The sequence below is a fragment of the Arvicanthis niloticus genome, chromosome 15 (assembly GCF_011762505.2).
Source record: "Arvicanthis niloticus isolate mArvNil1 chromosome 15, mArvNil1.pat.X, whole genome shotgun sequence".
Lineage (NCBI taxonomy): Eukaryota > Metazoa > Chordata > Mammalia > Rodentia > Muridae > Arvicanthis > Arvicanthis niloticus.
The window spans coordinates 25,203,963-25,222,090 of NC_047672.1; the positions used below are offsets into that span (position 1 = coordinate 25,203,963).

The window sequence follows — 18,128 nt, forward strand, 5'->3', positions numbered from 1 at the left end:
TAGAGAAAAATTCTAAAGAACTGCTATCCTTTCTGCTAGCTCATTTCATGTAGACCAAAAACACCCAGTTGGTTTTTTTTTTAAAAAAGATTTTATTTATTTTATGCATGTGAATACACCATCTTAAAAGAGGGCATAGAATCCCATTACAGATGGTTGTGAGCCACCCTCTGGTTGCTGGGAATCGAACTCAGGACCTCTGGAAGAACAGTCAGTGCTTCTAATCGCTGAGCCTTCTCTCCAGCCTCAAAACCCATTTTTTTTTTTTTAATTTACACATTAGTTCAGTTATTTATTCCAGGTTCCCTTCGATTATCCTTTGAATCAGCATCCTGTGATCCCAACCCTTTGATTTTTAGGAAACAATAAGGAGAGTTTCTTTTAACATTGCAAAAGAATTCAGAGATCTGCCTGCCTTCATTACACACAGATGCTAAAATAGCTGGGTGGGACCTGGCCTGAAATAACCATTTCCACCACACCTGGGCCTAACCTTGCTGTGTTCGAGGCTGACCTTGAACTCAAGAATCTGCCTGCCTTTGTTTCTTTCTTTCTTTCTTTCTTTCTTTCTTTCTTTTTTTTTTTTTTTTTTTTTTTTTTTTTTTTTTGGTTTTTCGAGACAGGGTTTCTCTGTGTAGCCCTGTCTGTCCTGGAACTCACTCCGTAGACCAAGTGCTGGGATTAAAGGCGTGCGCCACCACCGCCCGGCTTCTTTGTATCTTTCTTACTGGCTCGTAGTGTAGCTGCCTCTGTTCCTTTAGATTTGTGAAGCCCCTCATAATTCATATTGCATCCTTACTTTTTGCATAGTTGGGAAATTATATATTTTTGAACTCATATTTTTAGAGCTCTTTCCCAATGCTTTAAGGACTGTCCTGAAGGTTCCAGCATTTACCATTTTATAGAGACATTAGCCACACCTTCACCTTCTGGACTCATGCTGTCTCAGATTATCATGGAGTCATTAAAGTTAGCTCAGAGGAATGTGAAAATACGTACATTATTACACAAACAAGCCTTATGTCCATAGCAGTCATCTACACTCATGGAGGCTCACACCATGAGTCCTATCCCAGGGGCAGGAACCATGTATGTCACTCTGTCCCCACAATAAAACAGGTGAGTTAGACATTCTGGTTCCAGAGATGGATGTACTTGCCAGTGGATCCAACAGAGAGCCCTTTGAACTATAAATAATGGCTGCTGCCAGGTGCTTGGGCCTCATGGCGGTCAGAGGCCAGCTGAGATAACACGTAAGAGGAGAGGTTCTGGCAAATGTGGGAAGGATGCTATATGTACTGGAGAAGGAGAAATACGGATGGAACCCCATGACTGGCATGGGTGTCCCTCAGATAGATAAGACAATAGATAACCTTGTAAGCATAGACACCTCAGCCTGGTAAATGTCTGAGATCTACTGTGGAGGTAGCTGAGGGTCTGGTGCATTATAATAGATGGTACTGGAGAGGTGGCTCAGTGGTTAAGACTGTTAGCTGCTCTTGCAAAGGAACCATGTTTAGTTCCCAGTGCCCATATTGGTTGGCTCAAAGCTATCATTAATGTCAGCTTCAGGGGATTCAACCCCCTTTCCTGGTCGCCACAGGTATTTACATGAGTATTTACACACACACACACACACACACACACACACACACACACACACAGGGTGTTAAATAGTACTGGAGAAATATCATGAGGAAAGAGATCCAGGAAGTACTAAGGACTGGATATAGCTGACACAATGTGACATTACCAGAGCTTGCCTCTCAGCTCCCAGGACTATGTTAGCTGATAGCTGGCAGTTTTAGCTTTTCCTGGATCTGTCCAGCATCTGCTAAAGTGTTTCTCTACTGGCTTTGACCAGCAAAGCAGTGGCACATGGGCCTCATAATATGGGCCCAATAATTTTTGGTCAACTTGACATAATCTAGGGTCATCTGGGAAGAGGGAACTTTAAATGAAAAAGTATCTCCACCAGAGTGGCCTGGGGGTAGTTTGAGGGGCTGTTTTTGATGTGGGAAGGCCCAGCCACTGTGGGCGGTGCCACCCTGTTCAGGTGGTTCCGGATTGTAAGAACAGAGCAAGTTGAGTGAGGAATGAAGAGTAAACCAGTAGGCAGCATTCTTCCATGACCTCTGTTTCAATTCCTGCTCCGACTCCCCCTCTTGATAGACTATAAGATAAAATAAACCTTTTCCTCCCTAAATCATTTCTGGTCATGGTGCTTATCACAGAAAGCAAATCAGGACACACCCAAGCCAGGACTCCTGCTCTCTAGCATCCTGTGATTCCTGATTTAGTCTTCTCAAAAGTGTGATAGCGCTCCCTCAGACTCTTCTGGGCCTTCTTTTGACTTTCTCTGGTGTTCTACCCAGGGGCTGACCCCTACCCCTTCCTCTTCCTCCTCTTCTTCTTCCTCCTCCTCTTCCTCTTCTCCTTCTCCCTCTTCATTCTCCTCCTCTTCTTCTTCCCGTCTCCTCTTATTTTTCTCCCTCCCCTTACCTTATAGTCCATGCTGTCCCAGAATTTCCTATGTAGCCTAGGCTGAGCTGAATCATCCTTCTGCTGATGTAAAAGAAACTCAAAGTCATAGAATAGATATTTTAACAGATTTAGTAATAGATTTTCTTTGGAGATATTAAATCACACAAAATAGAATTTAGTTAAGGGACGGCTGCCTCCAAAATATCCCAAAGATAAATATATTCTAACCAGCCCTACTAGAGATTAGTACAATTTAACATGCTAAAATGTAAATGTTTGCCAGGCAGTGGTGGTGCATGCCTTTAATCCCAGCATTTGGGAGTCAGAGGCAGGAGGATTTCTGAGTTCGAGGCCAGCCTGGTCTACAGAGTGAGTTCCAGGACAGCCAGGGCTACACAGAGAAACCCTGTCTCGAAAAACAAAAACAAAAACAAAAACAACAACCACCCCAAAACCTTAAATTTTTTTTTTTTTTTGTCCCTCCTTTCCATAATTTAGAGGCCTCTTTCCTTAATCTCTTTAATCTCATTGGAGAAAAGCTTCTGCCTTGATTCTGGCTCTGTGAGTGTGCTGGGGCCTTCTTGGGTGTAGGCGGCACGTACGTGTGTGTGTGTGTGTGTGTGTGTGTGTGTGTGTGTGTGTGTGTGTGTGTTTGTGTGTGTGTGTCAGCGGTTGGGTGTCTGAAAAATCAGTGAGCACTAAAGCCACCCAGAGGCTTCCAAGTTGTCTTATGCGCAAGAATAATAAAGAAATTTGGACAAGGATGAGTAGAAAAGAAAAATGAGAAGGCTCTTGGGGAGACATTATGTTTGCACAGTGTGGTCTCTTATGGATTTTATGAACTGGACGGAGACTTCTTTTTTAAATTTTATTTTTATTTTATGTATGTTTACCTGCTGTATTGCATGTTGGCACGGTTAAGCCACCTTAAGGGTGCCGGGAACCAATCCAATATCCTCTGCAAGAGCAGCAAATGCTCTTAATTGCCAAGCACCTATGACTGAGGCGATCATTATTGAGATTGGTCATGTTTGTGAGCAAAGGGCTGAACCGGCGAGACTCCTTACCCCCCTTCCTTGATCGGCTCCTGTTTGGAGTATGTGCAGGGATCTCAAAGAAGACAACAGTACTTGACTGAAGTGTCTGAACAATGCAGACTTTACATTTGATCAAGAGGGGGTCCTCAGGAGAAAGAACACAGAGGCAGGAGGCACACTTGTCTCCTCCTCTTCTGCCTCTTCCTCTTCCTCCCCTTCCTCTTCTTTTTTATTTTTTTAAAATTTTTATTTATTTTTATTTTTGCCAGACTGAAAATAAGCCTAAGTGGATTAAAAGACAACTACAGAAGCAAGAGACAGAATTTATGTAGTCTTGGCCGTCCTAGGACTTTTTTTTTGTGGCCCCCCCCCCCCCCCCCCCCCAGCTAGCTAGGGTCTTACCTCCAGTCTCATTTGATTATCTAGTCTTAAAGGAAATACCAGCAAAGAAAATGAAGAGAAGGAGGAAGAGGTTGTCCACTTTAGTCTCTCAATTTCCTTGAATGCAGTGCGGGTCTTTGTGCTAAAAAAAGTTTTACTGGAGATATATATATATATATATATATATATATATATATATATTCAAATATATTTGAATAAAAGTCTTTCTTACAAGGTGAGGATAATGAAAATGTTTTAATTTCTTGTCTTAAACAGACGTTTATAGTATATGATAGCGAAGACTCATAGTTAATATTTCTAATATCCCTTTACCAGGTCCCTCATCCATCCACAGGAGGGAGTTGACTGATTCTAGATCCTTCAAGGGACTTCCTCTGATCCCCTTATGGGATACTGCTGTTTATAAAGCCGATGCCCTCTCTGAGAGCCGGGATTGTCTTTGATTACTGCGTCTTCAGAGTCACTACTGTAAGAACCACACGAAAATAGTCAATAAACACATTGATCTTACTTGATTTGATAAGAATGGGTCTCTGGGAATCTGCCAGACTGAAAATAAGGCCAAGTGGATTAAAAGACAACTACAGAAGCAAGAGACAACAAGTAGCCAGCGGAGGACCCAGGCTTCGCTGCTTTTCATACCAAAGGTCCAGTGAGTCAGAGGGAACCAGAGTGAGTCCCATCCAGGTTTTTGATGATTTTGAAAAACTTTTCTTATTAATTTGTTTTTAAATTTTAAATTACATTTATTCAGGGAGAGAGAGAGAGAGAGAGAGAGAGAGAGAGAGAGAGAGAGAGAGAGAGAGAGAGATTGAGAGAGATTGAGATTGAGTGTTGTGGAGGTCAGAGGACAACTTGCAGGAGTAAACTCTCCCAGCGTTCTGGGGGTCAAATTAGTGTCCTAGGTTTTAGCAACTGGTGCCTTTACTTGCTGATTTATCTTCCTGGCCAATAATCCCTTTGTCTCAGTCTTACAAGTGCTGATATTACCGGCATGCCGTCACCACACCAAGCTTTTAATATTATTGTAGTGTGTGTGTGGGGGGGGGGTGGTGGTGGTGGTGGTGAGAATTACTCGTATCTCCCTCTTGTGGAGTTCAAAAACGTCACGGTGCACCTTGTCTGCAGATTTTAAAGAAAGGCTTATTTCCTAACTGATCAGTGACCGCTCCATTCTTTTCCTTCCGAGTGCTGAAAGGAAAGCCCCTTTCTTTTTCTAATTTGGGTCTAGTGTTTAAGGGCCTGCAAATTAGCGGAGACTACTGAAGAGACAAACAAAATACAATTATCCTAAAGAAAAGTTTTAAAGTCTCAATTTAACAAGGGGAGGGGGCCAAAGAGGGAGAAGATTTTTTGTGTTTCACCAGAGGGTCTGGAAGGACACACGGAGCTTTTTTTATGCTAACAGCCTGGAGCCGCTGTGTCTTCCGGAAGCTCCCTGGGGGGCGGGGGTGGGGGGGGACACGGATGGCTCTTTAATTTCGTCAGCCTTTGCTTTCCTCAAGAGCAAAATCTAGTTAATATTTCTGTCTCTATGGTATTTCTACGGTAAGGTAAGGGTTTACCTTAAAAAAAAAAATTATCTTCATGCCAGTGGGGGAGGAGGAAATCTGAAGACATTCTAAGAAGTTGGTTTGGGGCACCAAAATTGGAGATTTTAGTTAGGAAGGCCAGAAAGGATCAAAGAGTGGGTCTTCAGATTGCTCTGGAGAAGGCTACGAAACCAGGGAGGGTGACAATCACCGCCCTCTAAGAGGGGTAGAAAGCGCATAATCCTAGATCTGGTGCCGCGTTCAGGCTGGGGAACGAACTTTCGAGAACCCCGGTCATCCGAGCTCCACCTGTTCCTTCAAGTTATTTCCTCAAGTGCGGAGTTCTTTATAATAATATCCACGTCCTGAGGTGGTGGCGAGCGTTGACGACACTCGCTTACAGGAAGCGCTCACCAGGTCTGCTCTTTCCGGGGCTGGGTGGGGCGGATTTGAGGACGCTTCAAGTGGGCTCCCCAGGATGCGTCACTCGCCTCTGGCTTATCAAAACTCCACCCGAGCCTCCTGAACCTCTTAACTTCCTCTCTTCCTGGTAGCAGCCTCGCAGTCTCGAGCTCGGGGCACCTCACGTCCAGCCTGGAACCGAGGGTGCGGCGGACCTGCCCGCGTAACGTTGCTTGCTTTCCATTCGCTCTCCCGCGCGGCTGACTTTAAATCTAACCCCAGGACCCGGTCCGTGAGGTCGGGCCTTGCGACGCCACCTCCGGAGTTGGAAAGCGAAACCGCTCTGTTCAGTGAGCGGCACCGCCCGAGTCCGCCCCTGGGGCCGCGCGTAAGTTTCGATTCTCGGCGAAGCGGAGTCCCGCGCAGCGGCCAGAGCAGCGGCAGCCATAGCGCGCCATGGCCGATCCCGGGGTGTGCTGTTTCGTTACCAAGATCCTGTGCGCCCACGGGGGCCGCATGACCCTGGAGGAACTGCTGGATGAGATCAGGCTCTCCGAGGCGCAGCTCTTAGAGCTGCTGGAGGCGGCGGGGCCCGATCGCTTTGTGCTATTGGAGACTGGAGACCAGGCCGGGATCACTCGGTCGGTGGTGGCTACTACTCGAGCCCGCGTTTGCCGTCGCAAGTACTGCCAGAGACCCTGCGACAGCCTGCACCTCTGCAAGCTTAATCTGCTCGGCCGGTGCCACTATGCACAGTCCCAGCGGTGAGTGCACTGGGGATGGGGAAGGTTCTCTACCTGCGTGGCCGGGCACCGCGCGGCTGCTTCCTCAGGGAGGCCAGAGCCGGGTGGATATCGCTCACTCGGCTGCAAACTCCGCTGCAAACCCCTTCTCTCATAACCTCTAAGCCGGTGGTTCTCAACCTTCCTAATGCTGCGACCCTTTAATACAGTTCTTCAGGTTGTGGTGACCCTCACGCCCACCATAACATTATTTCCGTTACTACTCCGTAACTTCTAATTTTGCTACTGTTCTGAAACGTAATGAAAATACCTGTGTCTTCCGATGGTCATATGCGACTCCTGTGAAGCTCGACTCCCAGGTTGAGAAACCGGTAGCCAAAGCGCTATTGGAGAGGCAGACAAGCCTGCCTCTCTACCCTTCTCATCGCGCACGAGAATCTTAATTAAAGTACTTTTGGTCCAACCAGACTTTGTGGAAGTTGCAGGTACACCTTTTACTCCTCGCTACCCTGGTACCCTGAGTGTTGCGATTGCCCCAGAATCCTAGCCGCGCTGCCCAATCTCCTGTGTCTCCGGTGCAACCCCCGGGTCGTTGTGACCCTTCACTCGGTGGTGTCTCTTCATCTAGCGACCGGGCTGCTCCACCTGGCCAGATAGATAACCAAAGGTTTAGCGGTCACTCTCTCTAGGTCTTCTTCCTAGTCTGCGTGGTGGCCTGCATAGTGACCCACCCACCCCTTCTTACGACCCACTCTCTCAAATTGCATGAAATAATGTGGTTTAACTTCTCAGGCAGCTGCTTCTGTTTCTACTTGGTCTGTTTTTTCTTCTTAAATATAGGCGTTTCCAAGGCTTGAATAGAGCCTTTTATTTTGCTTTTTTCTAAATTTCTCCAAGACAGAGATCACTCGCTTAGGTTCACCTGTCATATATACCGAGATGATTTCCAAGCACATAGAACCTGTGCAGGCCTGCGGTGAATCCAGCTTCTCCATCCAGGGTCTGAGGAACCAGTGTCTTGCTCACACAGGCCAAAATCCCTCTAAACAGGCTCTCCGACCTTATCCCTGACGTCACACCAGTTTATATAATTTCTAACCCCTTCTGCCTTTTCCTCTTCCTGGTCTCACTTCTGAGTGTTGCCGAAGTGATGAATGGTTGGTTCTTCTAGGCTATCGTATTTCCAAGATTTTGTTGTTGTGGTTGTGGTTGTTGGTGGTGGTACTAAAGATCGTTACTAGGACCTCCCGCATGCTCCGCAAGCGCCCCACCGCCTGAGCCTTTAAAAATCTTTTTGAGGCAGAGTTTCACCACTTGCCCAGGCTGGGCTTGAATTCCTGCAGTTAGCCCCTTAGCTTGCTTCCTCCTGTTGCTCAGTCCCAAGTGGTTGAGATTTCGGGTCTGTACTGCCAGGCCCAGGCTTCTTTCTGTGGAGAGTATTTTCCACACTTGGTTGAGTCTTAAAAACTGTGAGTGTTGCCCTGTTTTGGAATCAGTGTGATCATCACACAGTTTTCAATCTTCCACTTATTCACAAGCAAACAACTCCAGTCACTCACGTCCAGGGTGCGCCTCCTGCATGTACATATCGAAACACACAAAGGAGGAGGGTTTTAAATGGATGGAGTAATTTTTTTTTTTAAATTGGTAGTTGTTTGGAACAAGAACTCATTTAGCATTAAATATTTGAAGGAATGCTTCCGTGCATCCCTTTATTTAAATATTTAATGTCATGATGCAACAGTTTGAAAGCCTTTCTGAGTTACAGGAAGTTGTGTTTAGAAGACACCATCTAAGTTGCTTGCAACTGAAGAAATTGCCCGAGTAGGAAGAAAAGGAAGTGGTTTGAGGCAGAAAAGGAAGGAACATTCTAGCACTGTACTGAGCGCCGACAGAGTTGCTAGCACGCTTTCTGATTCTTTTTTTTGTTGTTGTTGCTGGTAGTTGCCTGTTCTGAGAATTTCTTCAGTAAGTGTTGGCTTTTTGTTGTGAAAGTTTCAGTATTTTTCTACAGTTCAAAGCATATTAAAAAGTGGACAGGGGAGACTGCTGAGTCACCATGTACCCATCATTTTGGTTCAACAGTTTTCAAAATGTGGCCTGCCTTGTGTCGTGTATTCTCCATCTCTGTCCCCCCAACTCCACTGTTTTATTTTAAAGCTAATCCCAGAGATTGTTTACTTCATAAGTATTCAGTATTCTTATAGGTAAGGACTAGATTTCATTAATATTTTCTCTCTCTCTCTCTCTCTCTCTCTCTCTCTCTCTCTCTCTCTCTCCTTGGTTTTTTGAGACAGGGTTTCTCTGTGTAGCCCTGGCTGTCCTGGAACTCACTGTAGACCAGGCTGGCCTCGAACTCAGGCCTCTGCCTCCTAAGTGCTGGGATTAAAAAGTGTGCCACCACTGCCCGGCTCATTAATATTCTCATTGTACAATGATCGCTTTTTAAAAGAACCCTCCCTCTCCCACCCCCCCCACTCCGTACCATGACATAGGGTCTTGCTGTAGTCCAAGCTGGTTTAGAACTCCCTTCAGGTCAGGAATGACCTTGAATTTTTGGTCCTCCTACCTCTACCTAAGTGCTGGAATTACATGCTTGGCACCACCAACCATAGCAGGTTTATGGGGTGATACCGATGGAACCCAGGACATTGTGCATGCTGGGAAACACTCCACTAGTGCAGCTACATCCTCAGCCCCTCTCCCAGCAGTGACTTTATTATCAGTTAATCTAGTATTCAGATTCTTGATTGCCTTAGTAATCAAACTTGTATTTTCAGGATAAAACACCTATATAGATATAAACCATAATTACTTTGATATGTATCCAATATGCTTTTTAGAAATGTCATTTAGGTTTGTTGCACGCAACATGTATAGAATTTCTAGCTTTATGAATTTTGTTGTTGTGAATGATTTTTGTCTGGTTTGAGACAACCATTTTAACTGCTTCGAAACTCCACTTTTTTTGTATCTTGAAAGATCACATATGACAGAGGGATTATTTTGTAAGTTTAAGTTTAGATAGATACTCTAGAGAATTTATTTATTTATTTTTGTCTCACTGAGTAGCTTTCAATAGTCTGGAACTTGCTGTAGACTGGGCTAGCCTCAAACTGGCAAATCCACCTGCCTCTGTCTCCATAGTGTGGTAGGAGAAATAAAGGCGTGTACTACTGGGCCTGGCCAGCGTGTGTCTATTTTTTGATGTGTATGGGTGTTTTGTCTGTACATGTACCATCTCTCATGCCTGTGCCAGACCCCCTGCAACTGTAGCCACAAACAGCTGTGAGCCACTGTGTGTACTGCAGGGGATTGAACCTGGGTCCTCTGGGAAAGCAGTCAGTGCTTTTAACCGCTGGACTATCTCCCCCTCCCTAGACTCTCCTAGTTTTGTAGTATGTTTCCTTTAGCAACTCTTAACAGAATTTTGAGTATTAACATTTGTCATGCATTAATAACTTTGTCTTGACTCACTGGCTAAAGGGATCAGTTAGCCACAACTAACATCCACAGTGATGTACCGTGTTTGCATGTTGTAGTGTGATTTGTGTTTTGTTTATAAATACTTTCCCTGCAGTACTTTTATTTATAGATGGAAATGCTCCTGTCTCTCCTTTTGTAATGCTTCTGGCTATACATTTTAGTTGACAACAGGACTTTCCTGGGTAAGTGGGCGGTGCATTCATGTTTGGGCACTCAAGTTGGGACACTTCTGTTTACTGACATGATATTTCCAAACCTGAAATTCAAGTCTTAGGAGTAATACTGACACTAATGCCATCAGCCTGAGAGAAATGACAAGTGAGTCTTAACCATAGCTCCTGAGAATAAGTACAAGTCCTTCCCTTTTAAAATACATTTTAACATTATTGTTGTTGTGTCTGTGTGTATAGGTGTACAATGTGTGTAGGGGATTACATGTGTTCATAGAGCACAGGGGAGCCCAGCACAGTTATGTGAACTGGGTTCTTCTGTTTTCTTTTGGTTTTGTGAGACAGAGCCGTGCTAGGTAGTGTAAGTTTGCTTCAAACTCAAGAAAATTCCCCTGCTTCAGCCTCTTGGGTCTAGGATAACAGTCACACATCATCACCCCAAGCCTTGTAAATGCTATCATGGGACTGGAGAGGTGGCTCAGCAGTTAAAAGCACTTTCTGCTCTTGTTCTGTTTCCAGCATCCACATGGTAGCTCAAAACCATCTGTAACTCCAGTTTTGTGGGATCTGACACACTCTTCTGGTCTCCACAGGCACCAAGAATTCATGGGGTTTAAATACATACATGTAGACAAACCACTTGTAGATAAAGATAAAAATAAATAATCCTAAAACAAAAAATCTTATTTTAATCAGATGAAGTGGCCATAAGGGCCTTTAAGATTTTGCTGAATGCCCCCATAGCTTGTAGAAGTGGCCAGGCCACCCCTATTTGCAGGACTTGAGCTTCTCCATTATCTAGAGGCTCCCTGAAGTGAGGTCTTTCATGAACTCAATTCCCCTTGCAGGCACGATTTCTGTTGGACTGGTTGGAACAGACTGTCTTAAGGTCATTGTGTTACTATGGTTTCTGTCAATGTGGGTGTTTTCTCTGGGCTATTTCCTGTTTTTATGGTACTCAGTGCTGAAGCTTAGGGTAGGTGTGGGGCCTATGAGAAGGCTCACGAAGTAAAAGTGCTTGTCTTGCAAACCTGGTACCTTGAGTTCAATTCCCAGAATCCACAGAAAGATGGAAGAAGAAAATCAAATCCACAAAATTATCTTCTGGTTTTTACACATGGGCTTTGGCATGTATGTGCCCCATACATATTACACACTAGTTCACACAAATAAGAAGAAAGAAATTTGGGATGTAGAGCCAGTTAGTGGTGGTACATATCTTTAATGCCAGCCGTTGGAAGGCAGAGGCAGGTGGACCTGAGTTTGGAGCCAGCCTTATCTACAGAGTGATTTCCAAGACATCCAGGTACTCAGAGAAAACCTGTCTTGAAAAAGAAAAAAAAAAAAAGAAGAAAAAAAAAGATAAAGAATAAAGGGATACTAAGTGACTTTCTATTTTTTAATTTTTGTTTATCTCTTACAAAATAAAGCACCTCGAGAGACCACATCTTTGTTATGTCCCCAAGTCTCAGTCTTTTGCCTGCTTTCAGATCTGCAGATCCATACATAGGTGGTATCAAGGTTAGGGTATTTGTAAGCTCTGCATCAGTGGATGCAACCAACTGCTGATGGAAAATATTCAGGGGGAAAGGCTTGGGCCTGTACTGAGTCACTGTTCTCTAAGGAGGACAAATATTTACATAGCATTTCCATTGTGTTAGGTATTCTAATGGTACTTGGAAGGGTGTGCCTTGGCTACGTGCAAACGCTGTGTCTTTTACAGAAGGAATTTAATGTGGATTTCGGCTTTGAGGAGATTATGAAATCAGCCTCTGGGGGGGGGGGGTCCCAAAGGATGACTCTTCTCCATTCATTTGCTCTTGTTCACACAACATGATGTTTCTCTTGCTCCATTTTTTATTCTTTTTTGTTTTTTCGAGACAGGGTTTCTCTGTGTAGTCCTGGCTGTCCTGGAACTCACTCTGTAGACCAGGCTGGCCTTGAACTCAGAAATCCACCTGCCTCTGCCTCCCAAGTGCTGGGATTAAAGGCATGCGCCACCACTGCCCAGCAAATCTTTTTTTTTTTTTTTTTTTTTTTTTAAGATTCATTTACTTTTATTTATATGACTACACTGTCACTCTCTTCAGACACACATCAGAAGAGTACATTGGATCCCACCACAGATGAGCCACCATGTGGTTGCTGGGAATTGAAACTCAGGACCTCTGTCAGAGCAGTCAATGCTCTTAACCACTGAGCCATCTCTCCAGCCCCGAGCTCTGGTTTTATGGGTCTTGGTTCTGGTCTTTGCCAAATCGTACCCATATCCACTTTTAAAAGACTACATAGTACCAAAGAATGGTGTTCATGCCAAGCCTGCACCAAAGAATGGTGTTCATACCAAGCCTGCACCACCTATGCTTGGCAATCTTGAGTCCATAGATGTCCATTCATGTTTTTAGAATCTCTATGTGTGTCCTGAGTCTTTCTACATGTAGAAGGTAATGGTTTATTCAGTCTGGCGTATCCACTACCTCAGGCTGTCGGTTCTGTGGGTGAAGGGAGAGCATAAGGAGAGCAGAAAGTGGTGGGCTGGAGCTGGGAACCAGGGCTACTATCTTCTATTCTGAGAGCAAGCAGTTTGAGAACTCTTAAGTTTGTAGTTGACTACCCTGGTCATTATGGGCGAATATTTTTGACAATAATAAGAAAGAACACAACAGATTCTTAGCTTGACTCAGTCTTGTTAGATGGACAGGCATTTCATGTGAACCTTATTCATTTTCAGCTTTACTGTAGACCCCACACATTTTCGAGGGGGACTATTCTGATTTATTCAGGCCTATGGCTTTCTTTTGTACACATGGCTCATTTGTTCATTGAGACTTTCAAAGGTTTTTTTTTTTTTTTTGTCACTAAATCATGATCTTTCATTATTTTGATTATGTTTCTTCCTGTGTGTCTTCCCTACAGAGACCATAATGGAGTTTCACAACTTAAGTCTTATGAGAGGACCATGTGAAATTCTAAAGAGTGTTTGTGGAGCTGGGCCTGCTAACACATGCCTTTAATACCAGCAAAGCTCTGAGTTTGAGGCCAGCCTGGTCTACATAGCAAGTTCTAGGTCAGACAGGGTTGTACTGTGAGACCCTGTCTCAAAGGGGGAAAAAAAGAGTTGGGCGATTTACACTCCCGATTGACAGGAGTAGTCCTTGCTTTGTGTCTTTGTTAAGTGGTCTCATAAGCTCTTTGAAATTTGTGCTGTTGAAGGCAGTGTAACATTGTACCCCACTGGCTTTCTGATTCATTTACTCAGTTATTTACTTGTTTAATTAAGTCACTTATTTATTTATGAATGGAGACTCGTGTAGTCTAGGCTGGTCTCCCCTCTTGATGTGGTTGAGGATGGCCTTCTGTATCACACTGAATCACTCATTTTTGAAGATTGTTGGACTGGATGCATTTTGTTAGTACTCTTTTTGGTCATTTTAGCATAGTATTTCTTTCATTTGTTTGTTTGTTTGTTTTGACTTTTTTGAGATAGTAGTTTTCTTTGTAGCATTGGCTGGCCTCAAACTCAAGGATCAACTTGACTCTGCCTCCTCAGTGCTGAGATTAGAGACCTGAGCCGCAAAGCCCAGCACATGGTATTTGTTTTTTGTTTGCAATGGTGTTCGTTTTATGTTTTTTTTTTTTTTAAATAGCTAAGCATAGTTTTTTAAAATTTTGCATTCGTAAGCACATTCATGGCCTTGTGTAAACATTCATGGCCTCGATCCAAAAAATCTGCCAAAGAATCGCCTCACGCTGATGCTTTCCTACCCTGTCTTCTGGCTACCTCTGACCTCCTTCCTCCTTCTCTGTACACTTATCTCCTCTGGACCTTTCCTCTGGAAGCATCATCATGAGGGGTGTGGCCTCTGAGGCCTGCTCCCTTCAGGCACTGTGTTTTCAGAGTTTCAGTTGAGCAAGTGACACTTAGTTTGGCTGTATTTATCCTGGAGCAGAGCGGCCTTCCTGGGAAGGAAGTCCTCAGTAGACCCATGTCCCTGGGCCATGGCCTTAAAGGCATACTTGCTATTTTCTGCAACCTGGTGACCAGGCAGCTTGCAAGCCGGAAGAATCATTTTGGAATCTGTTCTCTTTCAGATTTGCTTCATGTTTTTTTATTTTACTTTAACCAAAGACAGTCAGTGTTGGTGACATTCTACAAAAATGAAGCTAGGAAACTCAAAGTACTATGAACAATGATTACAAATAAATCCTCTTTTTTTTTTTTTTTTGCTTGTTTGATTGTTTTTGTATTTTTTGTTTGTTTGTTTGTCTGTTTCTTTTTCGAGACAGGGTTTCTCTGTGTAACAGCCCTGGCTATCCTGGAACTCAATTTCTAGATCAGGCTGGCCTTGACTTCACAGAGATCCACAGCTGCTGCTGCCACCACCACTGTCACCACCACTGTCACCAGGCTGCCTTTTACTTTTAAATGACACAACCAGGAGACATTTCAGGAAACCTTTGGCGTTCAAGCTGCCCACAAATATTTACTGAGGGCATACTTTCTGTACCTCTCAGGAAAATGGAGTCCTCAAGTAGTTACCTTATTCGTTAACTTTTCTATTTTAATATTCATCTAGTCTTTGAAAGACATTTATGTTGGGAAGTGTGGGTGGAGAGGAGAGGAACATGACAGGACTGGAAACGGCTTGGCTTAGACCTTCTCCAGAAGATCATCAATATTTTGGCCATAACCCTGCACCCTCCTGATTTTTATTCCCTAATTCCTGTGCCTTTTCTTAGTCCTGATGTGGGCTTAGGGAAGGAAGCTTTGCTATACATTGAAATAACTTGGGAAGGAATAGTGGTGCCAGCTCCTACCCTTATAGACGCACGCACGCACGCATGCACACGATGTGTGTGTGTGTGCGTGTGTGTATTTGCCTGCATGTATATTACACCACATGTGCAAGTGCCCATGGAGGCCAGAAGAAGGTATTAGATACCCTCGGACGGGAGTTACTGTTCGTTTTGAGCTGCTCACTGTGGATGCTAGGAACCAGATTGGGATCCTCCCTGAGAGCACAAAGTACTGTCAGCTGCTGAGCTGCCTCTCCAGCCCCAGACTTTTAAAGATTTAGTTAGGCTATGGTTCGGGCGTGGAGATTTTGTTTGAGGGTTCTGTTTGTTTTTTGAAGTGAGGATTGAATCTGGTCACATTTAGGCAAGTGGGCTATATCTTCAGGATGGACATGGCAAGGGGGAGGGGAGTTTTCCAAGTCCCTAGAAGATCCAATTGGTACCAGTTTGTCTCACCCTGTCTCTCACCTCCCTCCACCCTCACCTTCAGTGGGCCTGGGGACTCTGGTGTCACCTCCTGCAGTTCTGCTCCTACCTGAAACTCCAGACCATGAAGTGACAGTGGGTTGGGCTCCCTTTGTACCTGGTATGTTGTGGGTAATGCAGCTGTGAGCAAAGCTTTTAAACCCCATTGTTTGCCTCTCTGCATATCCTTGGTTGTGCTGATCTATTCTTTTTGGACTCCATCCTATCAAGTGGTCCAAATTCAGTGACCCATCCCTACCCTCTCATGACCTGGCTGTGTAACCTTGGACATCATAAGTGAAAAGAGAACTGGAGTCCTGAGTTTTTAGAACAATACTTTATTAGGGTTGTTTTTGACTGCCAACATTTTTATTCTCTAGACCAATGTCTAGATAATATCTTTCACACATCCTGGCCCCTTTTCTACCTAGCTTGTATTATTGTGCAATATTTCCTGTTTCTGTGCAAATCAACTCTCTCTCTGTGTTTATTAACCCCATACGTTATGAGGGAACATGAGACTTAGGGGGAGAAGGAAAGAATATTTTGATGTAGTTTCCATCAAAGATGGAGACTCTTAGGTTTTTGTTTACTCTGATCTGGTGAGCAGCTGCCCTGTTTACTGACCAGGGGTAGCTGGGAGGGGAACACCCAGTTCAGGAGCCTCCTCCAGAGTTGAATGTGAAGAGCCCAACCTTCAAGTCTTGGCCCCAGAAAATACAGAATCACTTGGGGTCTCACAGCAGGTGTGGCTGGAGTCAGGTATGTTTAAGCACTGCAGTTGATTGGGTTGCCTGCATTAAGAACCACTTTCTAAGCTAGACTTTTAGGCCATGCTCCTCAGCTGAGGAGAGTGTGGGCTGCCTGGGTTAAAGCAACATCTGTGGGTAGAACGGCAAAGGAAAAAGGTGACTTATTATTAGGCTTGGGGCCTGAGAGACACCACTACCTCTTTCGTGGCCATCTTTGCTTCCTTTTAAGTTATCATTTCCTGTGACTGGAGCTGTGTACTTGCTGTGTATCTGCGTCAGAGGCACTCTGAAAATGTTTGCATTGTACCGGGCAATTCATGCAGGGTTGTATGCAGGCCCTTTTTCAGTCAGTATTGGGGGGTGAGGGGGCACCTGAACTTCTAATCAACCCTCTCTGCAGGAGCAGTGTCTCCTATTGGGGTGGAAACCATGACTACTTTCAGTGCCTGACCCTTCCCACCCTCTACCTTCAGACCAAACTGGGAACTGGCTTGGGGCTGCCATTAGTAGTCTAACAAACTCTCTGGATCCAGATGATTCTTTTGCATGGTACAGACTGGAATCAGCTGGTAAGTCTGGGATGGGACCAGTTCTGATTACTTCCATGTGGATTCTGGTCAAAGGAACACTTTTGAGAGGCTTGGGCTCCTGCAAGAGGCCCTTGGGAGACTCTGACACCAGTTCTGGGAGGGCAGAGACTAGTGAGAACAAACTGTGGAAGGAAGCTTCAGCCTTCGCTCTCCTCAGACCCCGGAGCTGCACCTGCTCCTCCCAACAAACGTCACAGTCGGGTTTTTTTTTTTTTTTTTTTTGCCTTTTGCTCTTAATCCTTTACGATCCCCTCTGCCTTTATTCCACAGCCAGTTTTCCAGTTAGTGACGAGGAACAATGGCTTCTAACATCCCTATGTTTTTCACTTGTATGGAAGTTTCTGATCTATATGTTTTCTGCTTTGCAGATTACAGGGTTTGGGTTTTTTTCCCCCCCTTCTCTGTTTTTGAGGTTTGAGTTAAATGATCCGGTCTTCCTCCTATCTGCGTCACCACTTAGCTCTCAGTTACTGGACCTTAGTTGCCCACATGAGGGTTATTGTAATTGCTAACCCCAGTCAGGGAACATGTGGTAGACGTTGTTTGTTTTTCTTCTGACAGCAAACTGCCCCGCCTATGTGGCTGATAAGTGTGCTGAAATGAGGGCCAAGGTAAAATCAGCTGAGGGAACGCCTGGAGCCTATAGGGAAACAGCAGGGCCTGCTAGGGATGGGGCACCAACCGAATCCAGACTAGACATAGATGTACCAGACAGAAGCTGGGTTTAAAGTGGAGAGCAGAGGTCAGGGAGGTAGTAGTCTGCCTCAAATGGAGATGAGAAATGAAAACTAGAGCCACCGGAAGGGCAGCATCAAGGACAACAGCCAGCTCAACCTGACTCTTTTAGACATCCATGCCTGAGTGGACTTCCAGGTACAGAGAGCCCCAATGGGTTAGCTCTATGGTCAGGTTGTCTGGGCTAGACCCAAAAGAACTAACAGTTGTCAATTTCTCAGTCAGGGGTTGGAACCTGCCTGCTTGTGGGAGTATTTGAGCAGCTGGCTTAACCCACTGAGCCACCTTACTGGCCCTGGGCAGGTGCTTCAGTTGGGTCATTTCCAGATCTGTAACAAGAACCTTAATGGGAACAGTGGAGTGAGGTGCCTCAAGGGGCAAGGTAAAGAAACCTTCTCACACATCTGGCAGAACTCTATCAGAGTGTAGGGGCGCAGAGGGAGATTCTACTTTGGGCTGAGACCAGAAGGGCTTACCTTCTGAAGCTTTTTCTGCCCTAACAGTCTCTTCAGATCCTCTCCCATGGACTCAGG

General features: G+C 44.8%; 1 protein-coding gene across 1 annotated transcript in view; it reads left to right on the plus strand.

Moving 5' to 3' along the window:
• The first annotated feature begins 6,170 nt into the window (after positions 1-6,170).
• The window catches only part of Zc3hav1 (zinc finger CCCH-type containing, antiviral 1), a 41,451-nt gene continuing 29,493 nt past the window's right edge, over positions 6,171-18,128 (plus strand). The window contains exon 1 of the mRNA XM_034519075.2: positions 6,171-6,621. Within this exon, the coding sequence (XP_034374966.1) occupies positions 6,314-6,621 (308 nt within the window). The 5' untranslated portion in view covers positions 6,171-6,313. The remainder of the gene's footprint in view (positions 6,622-18,128) is intronic.